General features: G+C 43.1%; 2 protein-coding genes across 5 annotated transcripts in view; one reads left to right on the top strand and one right to left on the bottom strand.

Annotated features, from left to right (window-relative positions):
* Window positions 1–8,044, top strand: part of LOC102728454 (uncharacterized) — a 67,967-nt gene extending 59,923 nt beyond the window's left edge. The window contains 4 exon segments of the mRNA XM_031037909.2: window positions 1,027–1,125; window positions 1,746–1,828; window positions 2,291–2,862; window positions 2,864–8,044. Coding sequence (XP_030893769.2) covers window positions 1,027–1,125; window positions 1,746–1,828; window positions 2,291–2,862; window positions 2,864–3,065 — 956 coding nt within the window. The 3' untranslated portion in view covers window positions 3,066–8,044.
* A 6,144-nt stretch (window positions 8,045–14,188) lies between these two features.
* INSR (insulin receptor) overlaps window positions 14,189–19,528 on the bottom strand; it is a 117,180-nt gene continuing 111,840 nt past the window's right edge. For all 4 annotated transcript variants that reach the window (XM_081812151.1, XM_081812154.1, XM_081812161.1 and 1 more), the window contains one exon: window positions 14,189–19,238. In XM_081812151.1, the coding sequence (XP_081668277.1) occupies window positions 18,884–19,238 (355 nt within the window). In that variant the 3' untranslated portion in view covers window positions 14,189–18,883. The remainder of the gene's footprint in view (window positions 19,239–19,528) is intronic.

The raw sequence follows: 19,528 nt of genomic DNA, 5'->3' as shown, positions 1-19,528 counted from the left end.
TAGGACTGTGGGAGCTTTTCAAAGCCCCTTTCCCCCAAAGCATCTTGTTCCCTGCTTTTCCTCTGAGACTTTTTGGCTAGTCTTATGTGTGCTTTAGTGATTTTCCCTTGCCCCAAGCAGCAGTAGCTAATACATTTAAATGTAGTCAGTACATGCCCCAGCCCTCCGCCCCCATAGCCACTTCAATTCCGGGAGAGTTTGGAGTTAAACGAAATAAAGGCAAGCCCTGTGAGCCAGTCCTTCTGGGAGCCACCAGGAAGGTCAAAACAGACAATCACACTTCTTTGAAAATAAGATTTGTCCTACTTCTACCAGTACTAAGAGCACAGATTGTTGTCTTCAAAATGCTTGCTTGGGTGGGACGGAGGATAGGGTGAGGATCAGCTAAAATGTCACAAAGCTCTCTTACAGATTCAGCTGTTTGTCTTGATTAAGCATTTTCCTGGTTGCTGTAAGCTCTTGATCACTTCCTAGAGTTTTAGTAATTCAGTTTTTACCTGTTAATTTGCTTTTTTTTTTTTTTTTTTGTGGAGGTTAGACTTTAGAGTTCCCGACTCCACCATTTTTGCTGACATCACTTCTCAGAAGTCTTTCTTGAGCACCTTTGTGTTCCTAGGCCTGTGCTAGGAATTGGGAATACAGTGGTGAACAAGACAGATGTGGTCCCTACCATCATGGAGCTTACACTCTAATGCCTGCCCTATGAACTGAAGATCTAGTCCTGGCCCTGACTTTATATTCTCTATGCATAAAAGTTTTGGAGCTTTTAAATATGTATTTGAGCTTGGGTATTAGTTTCTGGTACTAGTTATTCCCCCAGGCACCATGGGTATTGACTGAGGATACTTTCATTTTTTTTTTTTCACTATGAAAGAGAGCTACTATATTTATTAGAATTTAGGGATAATTATCCCATTGTTCCTAAAGCCACACCTGCTTATCTTCAGAAGTAGGGGCTTCAGTTTCATGGTGGGGCTCATTTTCCCCTGTAGAGTCCCCCTACATACTATGTCCTTTCTTTATGTATAGGAAATCAAGTTGATAAACCTGGTCTGGTGTCTGAATTGGAGCAAGAAGATAAAGTGATTACAGAGGAAATCAGAATTCTCCCAGGCAACTGTCCAGGTGAGCACCAGGTAGATTGTGAGTCCTTGTGAGGAACATGTCTGGCCTGTGGCTTGGGAGTTTGGAGTATTACATTAGGAAATGTCACTCAGGGAACTTTGTAAAATGCCCTTTTTTTTTCCTGACAAGATCAAAAGCATTTAGGATAAGCTTCCTTGTGTACCTTCTTTGCTTCCTCTTAAATTCTCTGTTCATCACTTCACACTTTACTTCAGCCTTAGAGGAAGAAAAAAGACATGTCTCTTTTTCTTCTTAAATGTAAGTTTCACGTGAGCTCCATCCCACTTTACATTCCTGACGATTCCTTCTTCTGTCAGCCTCAATCTCAATCTTCCTAGAGTCTTTTAAAAATACCTAAAATTGGGGCACCTGGGTGGCTCAGTCGGTTAAGCGTCTGCCTTCGGTTCAGGCTTTGTGTTCTTTCTCGCTATCTCTGTTGCTATCTCTCTTTCTCTGAAATAAATACAATCTTTTAAAAATACCTAAAATTGTCATACCTGTGTCCCTTTCATTGCAAACCTCCTGAAAAACGCTAATCCTTTAAGGTCTGTCTTCAGTAATATGTGCATTTTATCTTTTATTTTCTCCACAAACTTAAACTTCTTTTCAATTTGTTTCAGATTTGGAGACTCTACTTAAAGCCAAAGGGTTAACTTCTAAGTAGCATGTTTTTAGAAAAGAACAATATGAAGGTGTAAAAATGGTAAGATTTCTAATTTTCCACAGTAGGAATATGCCATAAATTAGAAAAACTACAAAGTTACCAAGAGAGTCATTCTCCCAAGAGAAAGTGGCCTCTGAAGAGATACCATGAAACTATTGTGAATTTGGAGAAAAATGATTTCACAGTTATTTCTTCTCTGAGCATCTCCATAATTGTTTCCATAAATGTGACTCAGATATTAAAGATTTCAAACATAAACTGGTGTTAAACCTATCAGAAAACTGTTCTCTGAATATGATAAAGACTTGTGGCACCACAGCCATCTTTTTTAACTTCTAATCACTCAAACTAGCATAAAGCCTATACAAACACTCAAAGTAGCAAAAATGCCAAATTATAATGTTATACATAACAGAATTCCTGGGAGAGAGAATTCCTACGATAGCACTGAATATTAAAAATACTATAAATTATAGTTATCATTCATCTCTTAATCAACAGGAAAGAAATCATCTTGGAGTGAAACTCAACAAATGTAATCAGTGCTTTAAAATCTTCAGCACAAAATCTAACCTCACTCAGCACAAGAGAATTCATACTGGAGAAAAACCCTATGTCTGTAATCAGTGTGGCAAATCCTTCAGCAGTAGTTCTTACTTGACTGTTCATAAGAGAATACATAATGGGGAGAAACCCTGTGAATGCACTGACTGCAGGAAAGCCTTCAGTAATCCCTCTTCCCTTAGACTGCACGTGAGAATTCACACTGGAGAAAAACCTTACAAATGTAATCAGTGTTTTCATGTCTTCCGTACTAGATGTATCCTCAACAGGTACAAGAGAGTTCATACTGGGGAGAATCATTATGAATGTAATCAGTGTGGCAAGGCCTTCAGCACAAGGTCTTCCCTTACCGTGCACAACAGAATTCATACAGGGGAGAAACCTTATGAGTGCCACGATTGTGGGAAAGCCTTTAGGAAGAGCTCACATCTGACCCAGCACGTGAGAACTCATACTGGAGAAAAACCCTATGAGTGTGATCAGTGTGGAAAATCCTTCAGCAGTAGTTTTTCTCACTGTGCACAAGAGAATACATAATGGAGAGAAACCCTATGAATGTAGTGACTGTGGGAAAGCGTTTAATAATCTCTCATCTGTTAAGAAACACGTGAGAACTCACACTGGAGAAAAACCCTACGAATGTAATCATTGTGGGAAATCTTTCAGCAGTAACTCTTACCTTTCTGTGCACAAGAGAATTCATAATAGGTAGATAGGAATGCAGTGACTATGGGAAAGCATTCATTGGTTTCTCATCCCTCTGACATCTTGGGAACTCATGCTGGATGTAGAAATTATCTTTGCATAACAAATTAGCCCCAAAACTTAGTGCTTTAAAGCAACAAACATTTATTATCTCACAATTTATGTAGGTCAGGGGTTCAGAAATGGATTAGCTATGTCTTTCTGGTTCTAGTTCCCTCACGAGGTTGCAACCAATATGTTGACCAGAACTGCAGTCACCTAAAGTCTTTAGGACTGACGGGTCCACTTTGAAGATTGATTATTCACATTGCTGACAAACTAGTGCCAGTTGTTGGCATGGGACCTGTGGTTCCTTGCCATGTAGGCCTCTCTGCAGTGATGAGTGTCTTTATAATATGGCAGCAAGTTCTCCCCAAATAATGTGATCCAAAAGAGCCAATGCAGAAGCCATAATGTCTTTTATGACCTAGCCGCAGGATATATTCTCTTCATCTGTATTGTGTTGGTCACCCACACTGGTTCTGACAGTGTGGGAGGAAACTACACAAGATATGGATACAAGGAGACAGAAAACACTGGGAACCATCTTGGAGATCGATCATGACTCAGTGAAGAAAAGCTATCAGCAGATCCTCCTTCTAATCCAGTCAATATGGAATACCATTCAATAGCCCAAATGTTAACTCACTGTGGAGAGAAACCCTATAAGTGCCGACTTTGCGGTAAAACTTTTACCTCAAACTCTCACAGAAGTAAAAAAAATTACCAACTGGGGAGAAACAGGAGGAATGCATTGGCTAAAGGAAAGCCTTTCGTGGTATCTTGTGAATCACATGAAATTCACACGAAGGGAAAACCCTATGAATATCATCAAAATGGAAAACTCTTCAGAAGACACTCATCCTTTAAGACATACATAAGAAATCACACTGTACAGGAACACTGTATATAAGGAATATGGAAGGAAACAATTGGCACTCTCCGCTCTACTTTACTCTCCCCTGCTCTGTGCCTCAAGAGGTTAATAGACTATATCAGTGGGCTCATATATCTCAGGCTTCTGTTTGGGTTGGTCAGTGGGGAGCCCAGGTGGGAGATCAGAGGGATAGAGGAGAGTGAGTCCACCCCACAGCATATCCCTGCAGGAGAATTGGGTTCTGGATGCTACACTTGGCCACTTTTCAGTCCCTGTAGTGCAGCCCTCTCCCCTCTTCCTACCATGCCCCAAATTTTCAATAATCACTCCCTCCTCTGTCCTCTCCTTCCTTGTTCTTCTTCCAGTCATTGAATATGCACTATCCCTTTTTTGTTTCCCTACACCCTGCCTGCAATTGTTCTGGTATAGTGATACACCAATGTACTGAGAATATAATGAAAGGTCTTTACCATTTTCTACAAGGCCCCAAACAATTCAGATCCACTGCAGAGCCGACCTCACCTTCCACCATTCCTGTTTACTTCCTACACTATAGTTGCGCTGGTCTTGCTGTAGCCCCATCATCCCAGCACAGTTCAATATCAGGGTCTCTGTAATGCCTAGACTGATATTCCCAACATAGCTACATAGCTCACTCGCTCAGTTTACTTAGGTTTCTGCCAAAATGTCACTTGAATTGAAAGGCTTTCATTCCCACTCCAAATATATGAGCAAGTCTCCAGTTCCCATGTTTATTATCTTTATTGGGAGTTATTCATCTCAATAGCACTTACCACCATCTGACTGACTCTATATATACCTCTTTATTTGACTAATATTTATTCCCCATCCCAACCCCCACTATGTTGTGAACACCATGAAAGCAAGGACTGTGTGTTTGATTTATCACTGTAGATCCTGTACCATAGCCACGCCTGGTACAGAGACAGTGTTCTATTGCATAGCAATTAGGAGTATGGACTCTGGAGAGAAACTATTTGAGTTCAAGTCCAGACCCTACTGCTTAATCACCTGCTTACCTCAGGCAAGTAACAAACACTTTGTGCCAGTTTTTTCATTTATAAAATGCTAACGAGAGTGCCTACTTTGTAAACTTGTATTGAAGGTTCAATTAATTAATATATGTAAAGCACTTGGGAGACTGCCTGGTATATAGGAAACGCTATATATATATTTCATTTTTTATTGTGAATTAATTAAAATTAATTGTAGGATTATACCAAGCAAAACAAGCCAGACACAAAAACGTAAATACTGTATGATTCTATTTACATAGATTTCTAGAACAGGCAGAAAATAATCTGGAGGGGGGTGGAGAACAGGGGTTGCAACTAAGTGTGAGGCAAGGGATGTGAGGCAGTAGCTTGGATTGACTGGGAAAGGACAAGAAGGAACTTCACAGGGTGAGAAAATGTTTTATGTCTTGATAGGAGTATAAGTTACACAGATATATTTATTTGGCAGGATGCATCAAACTGTACACTTAAGATCTGTACATTGCACTGCATGTAAGTTATGCCTCAATTTAAAACTCAATTCGCTAAGTGAAAGAGACAAAAAGCCACATGTTGTATGATTCCGTTGTATGACATTCTGGAAAAGACAACCTGTGGGGAAGGACAAATCAGTAGTTGCTAGGGATAAGAGGTAGAAGATAGGATAACTACAAAGGCATAGCACAAGGGAATTCAGGAGTTTTGGTACTATCCTATAGCATGACAAATCTCTCTGTATTTTTTCAAAACTTACGGAACATTAAACCACAAAGAGTGAATATTATTATCGGTTAAAACAAAATACAATCACGAGGTAGCAGAGGTAACACAGAATGGAATACAGACTATAACAAATGAACTTAACTGTATTACAAATGAATATCATAACCACACTGAAGAGGATGGAGAAGAAACCTAACTTACTTAGGAAAACTGTATTTTGACCAGATACTATAAGGCTAAAAGCAAAAAGAACTGTACAGAAATCCTGTACTAGAGTTAATAAATTTGTTTCTCTCAAGGGTATGGGTTGGCAATTCTGAACCACTTTATGTATATACTAGGGTTGGACAACTAAGTATATATGTTGTAGATCCTTAAAGCCAGTTTCTTGCTCTCAGAGACGTTACAAACAAGGAAAGAGAAAGGCTAGAGTGGACCCTGTGGTGTTGGATTGGAATTGGAGATAGAAGTAAGAACTTGGGGTTTCTTGAAAGATGATGATAGATACGTACATAGATACATAACTAGATAAGCACAGAGGTATGCATATGCCTGAAGTGGAGTACATACATATATTTTCAACCTCTGTCAACAGAGAAGAAGACCTAGAAGCGGTGGCACTTCAGTAGCAATGAGTACACCTGGCACCTAGATCTAGGTTTGTAAATGCCATTCTCAAAAAAAGGGGATGGTAACCAGGGCTCCTTGGAGAAGTGGTTAATTCCAGGGCTAGGGCAGAGAAAATATAAAATGATCCTGGAATAGCTTGCGATGCCATAAAGTAAAGTAAAGAAATGCTCAAAAGGTGCTGGGTGCTTGTTGAAAAAACACAGGTGCCAACCTAAATGCTCTTTTAATAGAGAAGGAAGAGTCCCAGGGAGGTCCAAAAAACCTGCCTAAATATTTCCTTCGGGTCTTTGAAAAACACTTAACCTGTAACTACGCAGGAAAAGTCACTAGGAGGCTTAGCCAAGAATAGCTACTGAAAGGTGAAGAGTGGCACAGAAATTTAAGAGGACACACATTCTAGGAATTGGAGTTGGTTTTTGGACTCATCCACAGTGGAGTGATCTTGGGGAAAACCCATTTCAACCAATACCCTAGAAATGCCACACCATGATATGTATCATGCACTAAGAGGGAGAGATACACCTTAGGAGTAAGTGCAAAATTGAAATAAACCTGCCCTTACAAAATTTAAAAACTCGAGGTGATACATTAGTCTATAACTGCCTGCCATTACAAAACTTAATCATTAGAAGAATAATCAAGAGCCTCTACAACGTATCATTAACAATATCCAGCACACAATAAAAAAATACTAGACATGCAAAGAAACAGGAGAAGGTACCAATTATGAATGTGTAAGTCAATAGAGGCTGACCCAGAAACAATCCAGGTATTGGAGTCAGCAGACAAGGACTTCAAAATAATTATGAAAAATATGTTTTTTTAAATGAAGGAAATGGGCACCTGTGTGGCTCAGTCAGTTGAGCATCCAACTCTTGGTTTCAGTTCAAGTAATGATCTTGGGGTTGTGGGATCGAGCCCCACATCAGCCACTGTGCTCAGCATGGAGTCTGCTTCAGATTCCCCCTCCCCTTCCCTACCGCTCACTCTATCTCTCACATAAATAAATAAAATCTTTTTTAAAATAAATAAAAAATAAAAATGAAGGAAACATTGACAAATTGTGGAAAACTGAAAGCAAACTGCAAAGCTTCAAAGCAACCAAAGGAACACATTACTTTCAAAAGAGAATAAGACTAATGATGACTTTTTTAAAGAAACCAAAGAAACAGGAAGACAGTAAATGACATCTAAAGGATTAGATTGAAAAAAAAAAAAAGCTCAGTCTAAAATTGTATAACTTGACAAAATGTTCTTCAAAAGTGAAGATGAAATGAAAATGTTTACCAGTGGATTTTTTTAAGAGCTGAAAGAACTAATCAACAGCTGCACTTCAAGACACACTAAAATGAGTTCTTTGGGCTGAAGGAAAATCATTCCATGTGGAGACCTATGGATGTAGATCAATAGGAAACATAAATGTGAGTAAAAACAAATAATAACTGACTATTTAAAAAAAAAAAACCTGTATAGTTTTAGAATTTTCTTGGAAATCTAAAATTTTTCTGAATAAAAAAGGTTTTAGGGGGCACCTGGGTGGCTCAGTTGGTTAAGCAACTGCTTTCAGCTCAGGTCATGATCCTGGAGTCCCAGGATCGAGTCCCGCATCGGGCTCCCTGCTCAGTGGGGAGTCTGCTTCTCCCTCTGACCCTCCCCCCTCTCATGCTCTCTCTCTCTCAAATAAATAAATAAAATATTTAAAAAAAAAAAAGGTTTTAGAAATTGTTGAACTGATTCCCCTCATAGAGATGATGGAAGGCACAGCAAGTGACCCCCCAGTCTGTCCACCAAGATTAGAACTTACGGAATCCCCAGCAAGTGATGCTCACAATCGGCATCCAACAGTCAAGCTGACAGAAACCCTAGCAAGAGACTACCAGCCTCCTCCAACACTAGAGGCAACAGAATTTCAAATAGTAATCCCCCACTCACCTCCAAGCACAAAAGATGGAGTCCAAACAAGCAACACCTCCGTCCTCCCAAACCAGAGATGATGGAAATTCTAACAAGCACCCCAGTCACTTCCAATTCTAGAAAAGATAGCAGCAGGCCCAGAAGGGACTCATTCAGCTTCCCTGCAACAGTAGAGAATGGGGAGCCCAATCCCAGTGACCCACCCAGTCTATACCAACAAGACAGACAAAGGGAGTCCCAGAAAGTGACTAGGGATAAGTAGAGCCCTATCCTATCCTCAAAACTCACCCCAAACTAGAGAAAATAGGATCTCCATCTGGTGACCCCTCCCGCAGATCTCCAGACCAGAAACAACAGGAACCTCAGCCTCTGACCCCCCAGTTACCCCAATATCAGAGACCAGGGAAGCTTCAGCAAATGAGCTCTAGGACAAATTCTTAGAAAAATATAACTTGCCAAATGTGACTAGATTCACAGGGGGCACTGGAATGTTGGTGTTGGAGTCTTCCAAGTTTATCCAGGGCTTTGTTTCTGAATCTTTAAAGGATACATGCTGGGACAGCCCAAGGCAAGGGGTTTGTGCATGTGGCATCTTGCACCTGTGGGTCACTCTCTGGGGGGCAGGGGACAGTAGAAGAAACAAGGCTGGCACCTTTGTGTTCATGGCAACATTATTCACAATAGCCAAGATATCGAAACAACCTGTGTCCATTGATGGGTGAATGAACAACAAAAATGTGGTATAGATATAAACAGAATATTATTCAGCCGTAAAAAAGAGTGAGATCTTTCCATTCACAACAATATAGATGGGCCTTGAAGGAATTATGCTAAGTGAAGTAAGAGAAAAAGACAAATGCCATATGATTTCACTTATATGTGGAATCTAAAAACAAAAACAAAACTCAGTTCATAGATACAGAGAACAAATTGATGGTTGTCAGAGGCAGGAGGTGAAGGGGGTCAAAAGGTGCAAACTTCCAATTATAGAATATATAAGTCATGGGGATGTCATGTACAGCATGGTGACTATAGTTAATAATACTGTATTGTGTATTTGAAAGTTGCTAAGAAAGTAAATTTTTTAAATTCTCATGGCAAAAAAAGTAAGTATATATACTGATGGATTTTAACTACACTCCTTGTGATAATTTTGCAATATATACAAATATCAAATCATTATATTGTACACCTGAAACTAATATACTGTTACATGTCAATAATATCTCACTTTTAAAAAGAAAAGAAAAGAAAAACTAGGATCTATATTTTAAAAAAAGACTGACACAGGAGGATGCCTACCAGGAGAATCATGATGATGTCGATGCCGGTGATTCATATTATCTAACACTTAGCAAAGACATTCTATGTGCCACACATGAAATGACTCTTCATCTGCACAATACTGTAAATCAGGTCACTATGCTATTTTAATGGTTTTCTTTTGCTGTGTAACAAATTTAACGACTTAAAACCACATATTCATTTATTATCTCACAATTTCTGTAGGCCAGGAGTCTGCACATCATTTAGCTAGGTCTTGAGGGCTCTCAAGACTGCAATCAAGGTGTCTGCTGGCCACATTCTCATGTGGAGGCTCGACTGGAGAAGAATATGCTTCCACACTCATTCATGTTATTGGCAAAGTTAATTTCCTTGTGGTTGTAAGACTTGTGATACCAGTTTTATACTGGCTGTTGGCTGGAGGCCACCCTCAGATCCTAGGAACCTCCACAGTTCCCTTCATGTGGCCCCCTTCATAGGCAGTTCACAATAGGATTGTCTGCTTTTCAACACCACCAGTAAAATCTCTCTCCAACCTGCTAACAGGAACTCTTATATAGTATTCCATAATCATGGGAGTGACATTCCATCATCTTCTTCATGTTCTATGAGTTAGAAACAAGTCACAGGGACGCCTGGGTGGCTCAGTTGGTGAAGCATCTGCCTTCAGCTCAGGTCATGATCCCAGGGTCCTGGGATCGAGTCCCACATCGGGCTCCCTGCTCAGCGGGGAGTCTGCTTCTCCCTCTGCCTGCCGCTCCCCCTGCTTGTGCTTGCTTGCTCTCTCTCTCTCTCTCTCTGACAAATAAATAAATAAAATATTTTAAAAATAGAGAGAGAAAAAGAAGTCACATACCCTGCCATACTCAGGGAGAGGGGATTATACAAAGTGGTGGACACCAGGAAGTGGGAATTATTGAGGGAGGGGGTCATCCTAAAGTGCATCCACCAACAGCTATTTTCCCCAACATGACAGGACAGAAAGGAAGATCAGTGATGTTCCTTTAACTCCCTGAAGCCCAGGTGTCACATCTGTGAAACACACGGTCGTCCTGAGCAGTTCACCATGTGAGGTTCATGAAATGACCCCATACACCATGGAACTCATTCCCCGAGGCTTGAAAATGCATATTTATAATAATAAAAATGCTAATAAAGCTACTTACCTGTATTGAGCTAATACCATTTACCAGGCTCAGTGCTTAATGCTTTTCCAGTCTTATCCAATTTAATCTCAGAATGACCCTGCAGTAGAAGTTCTGTAATTATCTTTTTCTAAAATTGAGGAAACTGAGGCTTAGGGAGGTTTAATGAGTTGTCTCAAACTGCCTGGTGAACAACCAGCCAACTGACAAATTTCTAACTTTGAAGTCTTGTTGTGAACCATTCCAGAGGAATACCCTTAACCATGGGAGCTTTGCCTGCTCCTTCCCCTATGGGTTACTGTTCAGCATTCTGTATTTCTCAGAGCAGCCCTATAGGGACTGTGCTCAGAAACCTCACAAGGTGGGGTATCTGACTCTTGGTTTCAGCTCAGGTCATGGTCACACGATCTTGAGATCAAGCCCCGCATCCAGCTGTGCACTCAGCATGGAGTCTCCTTCAGATTCTCTCTCCCTCCCACTCACCCTCTCTTTCTCTTTTCCTCTCTCAAATAAATAAATAAAATCTTTTAAAAAAGCAAAGAAACCTCAGCTCCTTGTTTCTCCTTAATGCTGGAATGCCAAATGTACCTGTAGGTCCATCAACCAGAACACAGTGAAACAAAGCAACTTGCTGTGTGACCTTTGAGAGTTCACTGTCCTCTCTGATTCATTTTCTAAAGCTGTCAATGAAAGCTTCCCTAATGTCTAACATCTTTGGTGTGGTAGATTGGGTTCCCTAAGGAAAAAACTCTGAGATCTGTTAGCCTGCCATCATCAGACAGATGAGTGAAACCATCCTGAATCATCCAGTCCAGCCAAGCCATTGGCTGACCCAAGAGGTTAGACACAGAAGCCTGGATTTAATTAAGTGCTGGCCTGGCTTATGGAATGGTGAGAAATAACAGCTGTTTGTTGTTTTAAGCCACTAAGTATTGGAGTGTTTGTTAACAGCAACAAATAGAGATAAGGGTTTGGTTTATTTACATGGGGGAGTTTTATCAGGGGTAACTTGGGATCAGCATCCATAAGGGAGGGAAGTGGGTCTGAGCAGAGGGGAAAATCACACTGCAGTGCATCTGCAACCAAAACCTTCCCTGATCCCACAGGGAGCACTCTAACTGTGGTGGTTCTTCAGAGTTGTCCCACATTCCACTGGCTTACTAGGGCTGCTGTACTGAAGGACCACGGGGGCCTTAAACAACAGAAATGTATTCTCCCACAGTTCTGGGGCTGGAAGTCCAAGATCAAGGTGTCAGCAGGGTTGGTTCTTTCTGAGGTTGTGAGGGAGAATCTGTCCCTTGCTTCTCTTCAAGGTCCTGGTGGTTCCCTGGAAATCTTTGGCTCCTTGTCCACACCTTGGCTTGCAGGTGTGTTGTCCCAGTTTCTGCCTTTGTCTTCGCATGGCATTCTCCCTGTGTGCCTGTGTCCAACTTTCCCCTTTTATAAGGACACCAGTCATATCAGATCAGGGGCCCATCCTACTCCAGCATGACTTCACCCTAACTAATTCCATCTACAGTGACCTTATTTCCAAGGAAAGTCACATTCTGAGATACTGGAGGTTAGGATTTGAACATATCTTTTTTTAGAGGGTTTGGGGGAGACACAATCAAACCCTTAACAGGCACAGGGGCCAGAGCTTCGTACCCCACATAAACCAGTCATCAGATGTGGCTGCCCTAAGGAAGGGAGCATAACTGTGGGCAAAGCAGCTCCCTTAAACCTAGGAGAGTGCTGGCAGAGGGACTCCGTTGTGAGCCCCCAGCAGACAACAGCCCCTGACAGCTGGAAGAGTGAGCATCTGGGTTCTGAAGAGGTGTTCTGGATGGTGCCCTACAGTGTCAACTACAGTGAATCCACCACAGCAACCACAGCGGTGTACTTGCCACAGCACCCACTACACCTACCACAGTGATAGATCTACCCACTAGATCTACTACAGCATCTACTGCAGTGGCAACCTGTGGTTCTGATTACAACAAGGGCTTCTAGAGGCGCTTGAGGTGTAAGACTCTGGGTGAGTCACGTTGAGGGCACAATCTCAGGCAGCACAGTCAGGCTTATGGGGTCGAAACCATGCCCCAAGAGATGCGTCAGCAGCATCCAAGAAGGTTAGAGACCAAGAGCTGGAAAGCGCGAACCTCATCACACAGAGTCCAGACCACCTGCTAACCATGTCAGCCCTTTTAAGAGTATCACATCCCTCTTCTGTGGAGTACTTTGGAGATACCAAAGCTTTCATGTGCTTCCTCTCACTTGTGCACTGTGCTGGTGACAACTGTCTCATCTGTGGTCATGCAGAGTCAGGGCCAGAGCTTGTACTTGTGGCTCCTAACCCTGAGCACTTCAACCACCCCCATCCCCACTCCAACCCAGAGCCCAGCCAGAGCTCCTCCTCTGGTTGCAAGACCGTGGCCTATAAAGCCCAGCCAAAGACCATGCTTCCTCAGCCTTGCCAGGTTCTCACCAAAGGCCAGGAGTCCTGGATGGATGGACAGATGGGTGAACAGATAGACAGATAGGTGGCTGAATGGATGAACAGGTGGGTGGATAAACGGATGGACAGGCAGATGGGTATACAAACACATGGATGGTTGAATGGATGGATGGATGGAAAGAGGGAAGGAAGGAAGGAAGGAGGAGGGAAGGGAGGGAGGAAAGAAGGGATGGAGGAAGGAAGGAGAGGCAGAAGGATGGCTTGACAGATGGATGGTTGGGCAAACATGGGCAGACCGATGGACAGACAAATGGACAGATGAATGGGTGAATGGATGGGTAAATGGGTGGATGAATGGACAGATGGATAGATGGATGGATAGATGGAGTGAGACTGTGACCAGAAGACCCACCCAGCCAACACACAGAACTGTGAGAAATAAATGCTTGCTGTTTTAAGCCACAAAGTCTTGAGGATGTTTGTTACACAGCAACAACTAACATATGAAGTCATGTGACTCATTCAAAGTCACACAGGGAGCTGAAGGCAGGAAGTCTATCTCCTTACCCACTACATTCTGTGTATAGCTCATGCAAGGCTGTTCAAAATCCTCTTCCAATCTGTAGTCCCCCACTGACCACCCACCTTGGGGTCAGGTCCATGCTGCCAGGATAACATTAAAAGTATTCAATATGTAAGTCTTCAGCATGGTGGAATGGAGTAAGATCCTGGAGATCCCCTCGTATTCCTGGAGTGAACCTCTCAGTGCTTGCATCATGGGAGGGTCTGGGGGTCTTTGGGGTAGCAGTTACTTACCAACTGGTATGGAAATAGTTCAATATTTAAACCACCAGTTCAACTGTACAGGTATGTACCAGCAGATCATCAGCCCTGACTATAACAATATTTAACCTCCTGCTTCGTTTTTCTGAAGAACCCATAGGTTTGTTCCTTCTTAAAACAGATCCCCACAACTTCCAGATTTCCCTTAACACAGCCCACCCCATAGCCACAATCCCACACAGGTCACAGGTCCTCGCTCGAACACCACACAAAAACAAAGACTATTCTCAGATAATTTATTCAGAATTTTCATATAAACAGGTAATTATCCCATATTTTACATGCAGAGCAATTTCAATATTCCAAAAAAAAAAAAAAAAGCATATTCTGTACATGGCGCTACTTGGCTCTTGTAGGAAAACATTGAAAAAATAATTGAGCTTTTGGTGGGTTTTGTGTTTCTGAGTTGTTTTCTACATAAGCCGAGGTCCATTTGATCCTGTGCCTGCTGAAAACAGATGGGAAGTTTCTGCTGCTGACAGGCAGGGCCGAGACCGCCCCCAGGCACACAAAGTAGAAAGACTAAACAAGTCATTCCTGAATGTGTGCATAGACACACACTCATCTTGGAAGTTGTTCCTTCCTTCCCAAGGGGACCAAGAGCCTCAGATTCGTGATCTGGTTTTTAACAAGGACTTTTAGGGCCCATATCCAAATAAGAATTTGGCTAGAGGTTGGTTCTGGCCCTGACTGGTATAGATGACCATGAGCTCAAAAAGTCAATGTCTCCCTCTGCTTCTGGGGGATCCCCCAAGGAAACATTCACCTTCAGTTGTACCCCCTGAAAGTCTATCACATTCTTTCAAACACATGAATAAATCAGCATTTGTTCTTTCCACTGAAATCAATATTCTAAAGAACATTCTGGAAGGCTTTCTGAAGGGACACCATTCTATGTGCACCATTTATATACAATCAGCATTTCCCTGTTCCCTACCCCCAACAAAACCATAATTTCTGAAGAGCCTGAGGTGTCAAGGACTCACCAAGTGGTATCCAAAAGACATTTAACACCAAACTTCCACTCACCATGAAGTAGAAAAATGATTGTCCCTGGGACTACAACACATCCATCACCTACCCAGATGACTAGCATGGGCCATGCTCTGATGGCAATGCTGCCCACTGCCCACTGTTTTGACAGCTACAAATGAACACCTCCCAACCCAACAAGCACATTTTATGGCAGACTGTCTGCTCTGGTGGGATTTTGGAAGATTTGTTCATCAATTGGCAGCAGTCTCCAACGGTCACAGGATTGTATGTGCAGACCCTTGCATCAATTCCCACACTTTCTCCGTTGTGCTCAACATCTCTCCAAGAGAACCAGCAACATCTCTCCCTACTAGCTTGAAATAACAGGAAAGCACCAAGGATAGCTCCCAGAATACAGACATTTCCAGAAGTGTGTTTGACATCACTGGTCCTGGGAGAAAGTAATGTGCTTGCTATTCTCCTCCCGGAAGAAGAAACTACTATGTGGATTAGGCCACATTAATGAAAAGGGTTTTAATAATAATGAGACATCTTTAAAAGCAAACAACAAAAAGTGTCAACCTAAGCTGGCTTTGTTGCTTTTTTTATAGCCCATCACTACAAGCCCCCCAGTATAGCTCATCACTATAAACCCCCTCCTGAGGGCAACCATGACTTTCTAGGACCAAAGTTGTTAGAGTCAACTTTGTGTGATGAAAAAGGCTTGTGACCCAATGGCTGCTTGCTCTTCTTACCACAGTAGCAGAGACAACTGAAGTTAATAGGTGAAATCCCATTTGTGCAGGTGGGCCCAGCACTCCACTGTACCTCTTCAGGGTAAGCACAGAAGGGTGAGCCCGCAGGGGCAGTGTCTAAAAGTATAAGGGCGGTGAGGTTTGGCGAGTAGGACAACAGCCCTGCTGGCCCCCCCCAGACTTACAAATGGGTTCTCAAAGCCCCATAAGTTCAAACAGTATCGGTCTGAGGTCAACCAAACACAGGGGTCCAAGGTTTTGTTGCTAAAAAATACACTCAGCATGCTGGTGCATCTTGGATTGGAATTTTTCAACATTCCCCCTTTCCACTTAAGAGAATAGAAATGCTACATCGGGTGTTTGCATGTGAGGTGCCCACAAGTGCAATTTGTTTCACTCCCCAAAAGCATCCGGGCTTAAAAGGAGTAGGAACAAGCCATGGAGAGCCAAGGCACCTCGATGCTCACTTCAGGGGGATGCAGTGGGACAGTGGGGATGCTGGCTCTGCACTAAAGCCTCTCTTTGCCCCAGCAAGAGATGGAGTAGCCTCTCCCCACCAAAGGAAGGCAGCTCAGGCCTGGGCACTCCACACATCAGATACATCATGATGGCCTGAAATTTAGTTCCTGTCTGGGAGCACGGTGACAATGGATGGAGGATCAAAACAAAGTGGAGGGGGATTGAATTCAGAGAAGATTATCAGCCAGAAAAAGGATCTATGCTCACACGAAAGCCACACTTTATCCCAACTCCCTCCCTCAAAATTCTTACTGGTCCCTGGCATTTGGAATCAGCTGATACAGATTTTCCCTGATTCAGATTGGATCCAGGCAGAATTCTGAAGTCTCAACGATGTCCATTATTGAACCACATCCTAATGATACACTGAGGTAGACTGTGCTGGAAAAAAAAAATCATTACCCCACATTCACCTGTTTATTTTTCTTTGATAAAAATTTACATGCACTCCATTTTTTACGAAAGTGATTTTTACAGTGATTTTTATATATTAAAATAAATAATTTTCCCCTAATATAAGAAAACCTTTCTGAATTAGAAAAATGTGAAAATTGTTGCTAGTGTCGTATATGGCCACTACAAATTTACTACGAAAAGAACAAAATACCTAGATCTATGTGTTCTTAATTTACGTACAGACCCTCTTATATGTACAAAATAAATGTGGCGAAAATAATTTCTGTACGCTTGTTCCTTGTACCCAATCATTGAGGCTCCCCAGAAATATTTCATGTGCTGTAATTTCTCAAATCATATAAATAAGATAGTAATAGGCAATTGGGATTTGTGTCTACCTGTGTTCTTAACCAAGAATTGAGAAGGTTCAGAGGTCACCATTGTCTCTATCCTGTTCTTAAGCCCACAACTTTTAAGAGGAGAAGGAAGCAATCAAAAACTCATGAGGAAATGCTCTCAGGGATAACCCGTGGGTGATGATTCTGATGAACTGAAGTAATGAGTTCACCATGTTCTTTATTTGAGCAGCTGTGATTCTTTCCCCAAAGGGAAGAAACTGGATTCATGCCCATTCAGAAGTTCTTGGTGGCGTGAAGGTCCTTAGCAGTTTCTCCTCCAGACTCTACTTTCTTGGGGACTGCAACATCATAAGCACCTGAGAGTTCTGCTCAGGCCCCACATCTGGCCCAGCTGAGGTCACTGGGCACAGAGCAGCTTCTGGGAGGTCAACTCTGAGGACAGTTGGATGCCCTGAGGGTGGAAGGGACCGACAGGTGCATCTAGCTTCATATTGCTTAGTGTTCTCAAAGTCCATCTGGGCTGTCACCCTTTGGGGTCTGATTTTGTTGTGGTATGTGCACACCCAGTTGAGGAAGCATGTGAGGTACACACAAGGAACCAACAGATCCAAGAGCCACAAGTGTGTCTGAAGGTGGGACTCAGCTCCAGGTGGCTATCAGCTTCCCCAAGCAGAAACCAAACCATCCACCAAACCCAATCGCCCACACCCTCAGCGTGGCCTCATCACGTCCAAAAGGGTCAGCAGCTAATGTGGCTTTATTCCCAGAAAAGTGGATGCCTTTAAGACCAAACAAATCAGCAACTGGTGCCTCGCTCCCCCTCTGCACACAGGCAGACCAACCCACAAGCCCTCCCCCAACCCCGGGAAACAGTTAATAACTTATGAGGCTGACGTTGGAGAGTTTTAAAAAATTAAATATGTTACAAATATATTCTCAAAACTCTTAATCATCTCAGTTCTTTTTTTTTTTTTTTTTTCTTTTTGTCTTTTTTTTTGTCCTAGCTTTGTTTGGTCTTGAAAAGATCCACTATCACTCCAAACTACTCCCTTGGCTCCTGGGAAACATTTTTCACCAAAGTTAAGGGAGAAAAGACTCCTGAGACTAGGCTTGGGGCAGAACAATCTGTGGAGGGCACAGTCTCCCAGTAAATAAGAAGGAAGGAGATGGGAGGATCAGGAGCTCAAGAAGAGCAGAACCTTCATGAGCCGACCCTCAAAGCGTCAACTCAGCATGAACGCTTTGCACACACACACACTGACCAGCCCTGTCTAGCCTGGACATATAGACACACACACACACGCGGAGACTCGTGAGCCACACACTGGGACTGCAGATCCTTATCAAAAGTATAAAAGCAGCAGCTATTGGTCAATTTGAGGAACTGATTTTGTGAAGAAAAAAAAAAAAATCCTTCAGCCTGGATGAGAAAAAAAACCTTCCTGAAGCCCACTCCAGAAAGCCTGAAATTCTACTGGAACAGGGTTGGGTTTTTGTTTTGTTTTGTTTTTCTTTCTTTCAAACTTTTGTTCCACAGACAAGTGTTATGCTTTATACTGTAGCTCAGACACCAGGAAGAAAAAAAGAAGAAGAAGATTTGTAAAAACAGGTGCTTGCTCTCAATCTACTAGAAAAAAAATAGTAACATCCTGGCTTAAAACCGCAGTTGCCTACAAGGACAGCAGCTGAGGAAACCCCTTCTCCTCTAGGGTCACAGTTCAGTTCTCTGACAGCTCGTCAAATTGGCAGTCAGACACATGTGTTTTTAAGCCATAGATGAACATCAATGGATAGTAATGATCTCTGAGCTCCGTCTGACACTGGGGCAGATTCATAGGAGAATCCTGAGTTTTCTGGAGGCCTTCAAACCAGAGGAAAGCGAAGATGGGAACCACTCCCCAAAACAGGCGCTGTTAGGAAGGATTCGACCTCGGCAGAGTCAGGATCCGTCCGTTTTTCTTGCCCCCGTTCATGTGGGTGTAGGGGATATGCTCCTCGTAGTTCCGCTTTAGGCCCAGTGAGGACCCTCCATCCCGGCCCCCAGCCTCCTCCCTCTGAGAGTGTGAGGCCCGATCCAGGGGGACACTCTCCATGTCCTCGAACTCCATCTCCAGCTCCTCACTCTCAGGCGCCTTGTTCTCCTCGCTGTGGAAGAAGGAAACTTCTGGAAAGCTGGGGTGCAGGTCGTCCTTGAGCAGGTCGACGATCTCCAGGAAGGTGGGCCGCATCTTAGGATTGAACTGCCAGCACATTCGCATCAGGTCGGTGCTGCAGGACGGAGGGACATGTCAGGAATGTGTCCGGGGGCACCCGGCCGAGCAGTCCCCACCCAGCCCCCTCCAGGTGCCAACGTCAGACGGCGGCCACCAGCACTGGCAATGGTCAGGACAGAAATGGGATTTCTGGGGCGCCTGGGTGGCTCAGATGGTTAGGCGACTGCCTTCGGCTCAGGTCATGATCCCGGGGTCCCGGGATCGAGTCCCGCATCCGGCTCCCTGCTCGGCGGGAAGCCTGCTTGTCTCCCTCTGCCCCTCCCACCCCCTGATTATGCACTCTCA

This window comes from Leptonychotes weddellii, chromosome 1 (genome assembly GCF_054177405.1).
Source record: "Leptonychotes weddellii isolate Sample4059 chromosome 1, ASM5417740v2, whole genome shotgun sequence".
NCBI lineage: Eukaryota > Metazoa > Chordata > Mammalia > Carnivora > Phocidae > Leptonychotes > Leptonychotes weddellii.
The sequence above is the reverse complement of the archived record's forward strand: the minus strand, read 5'-3'. Positions and strand labels throughout refer to the sequence as shown.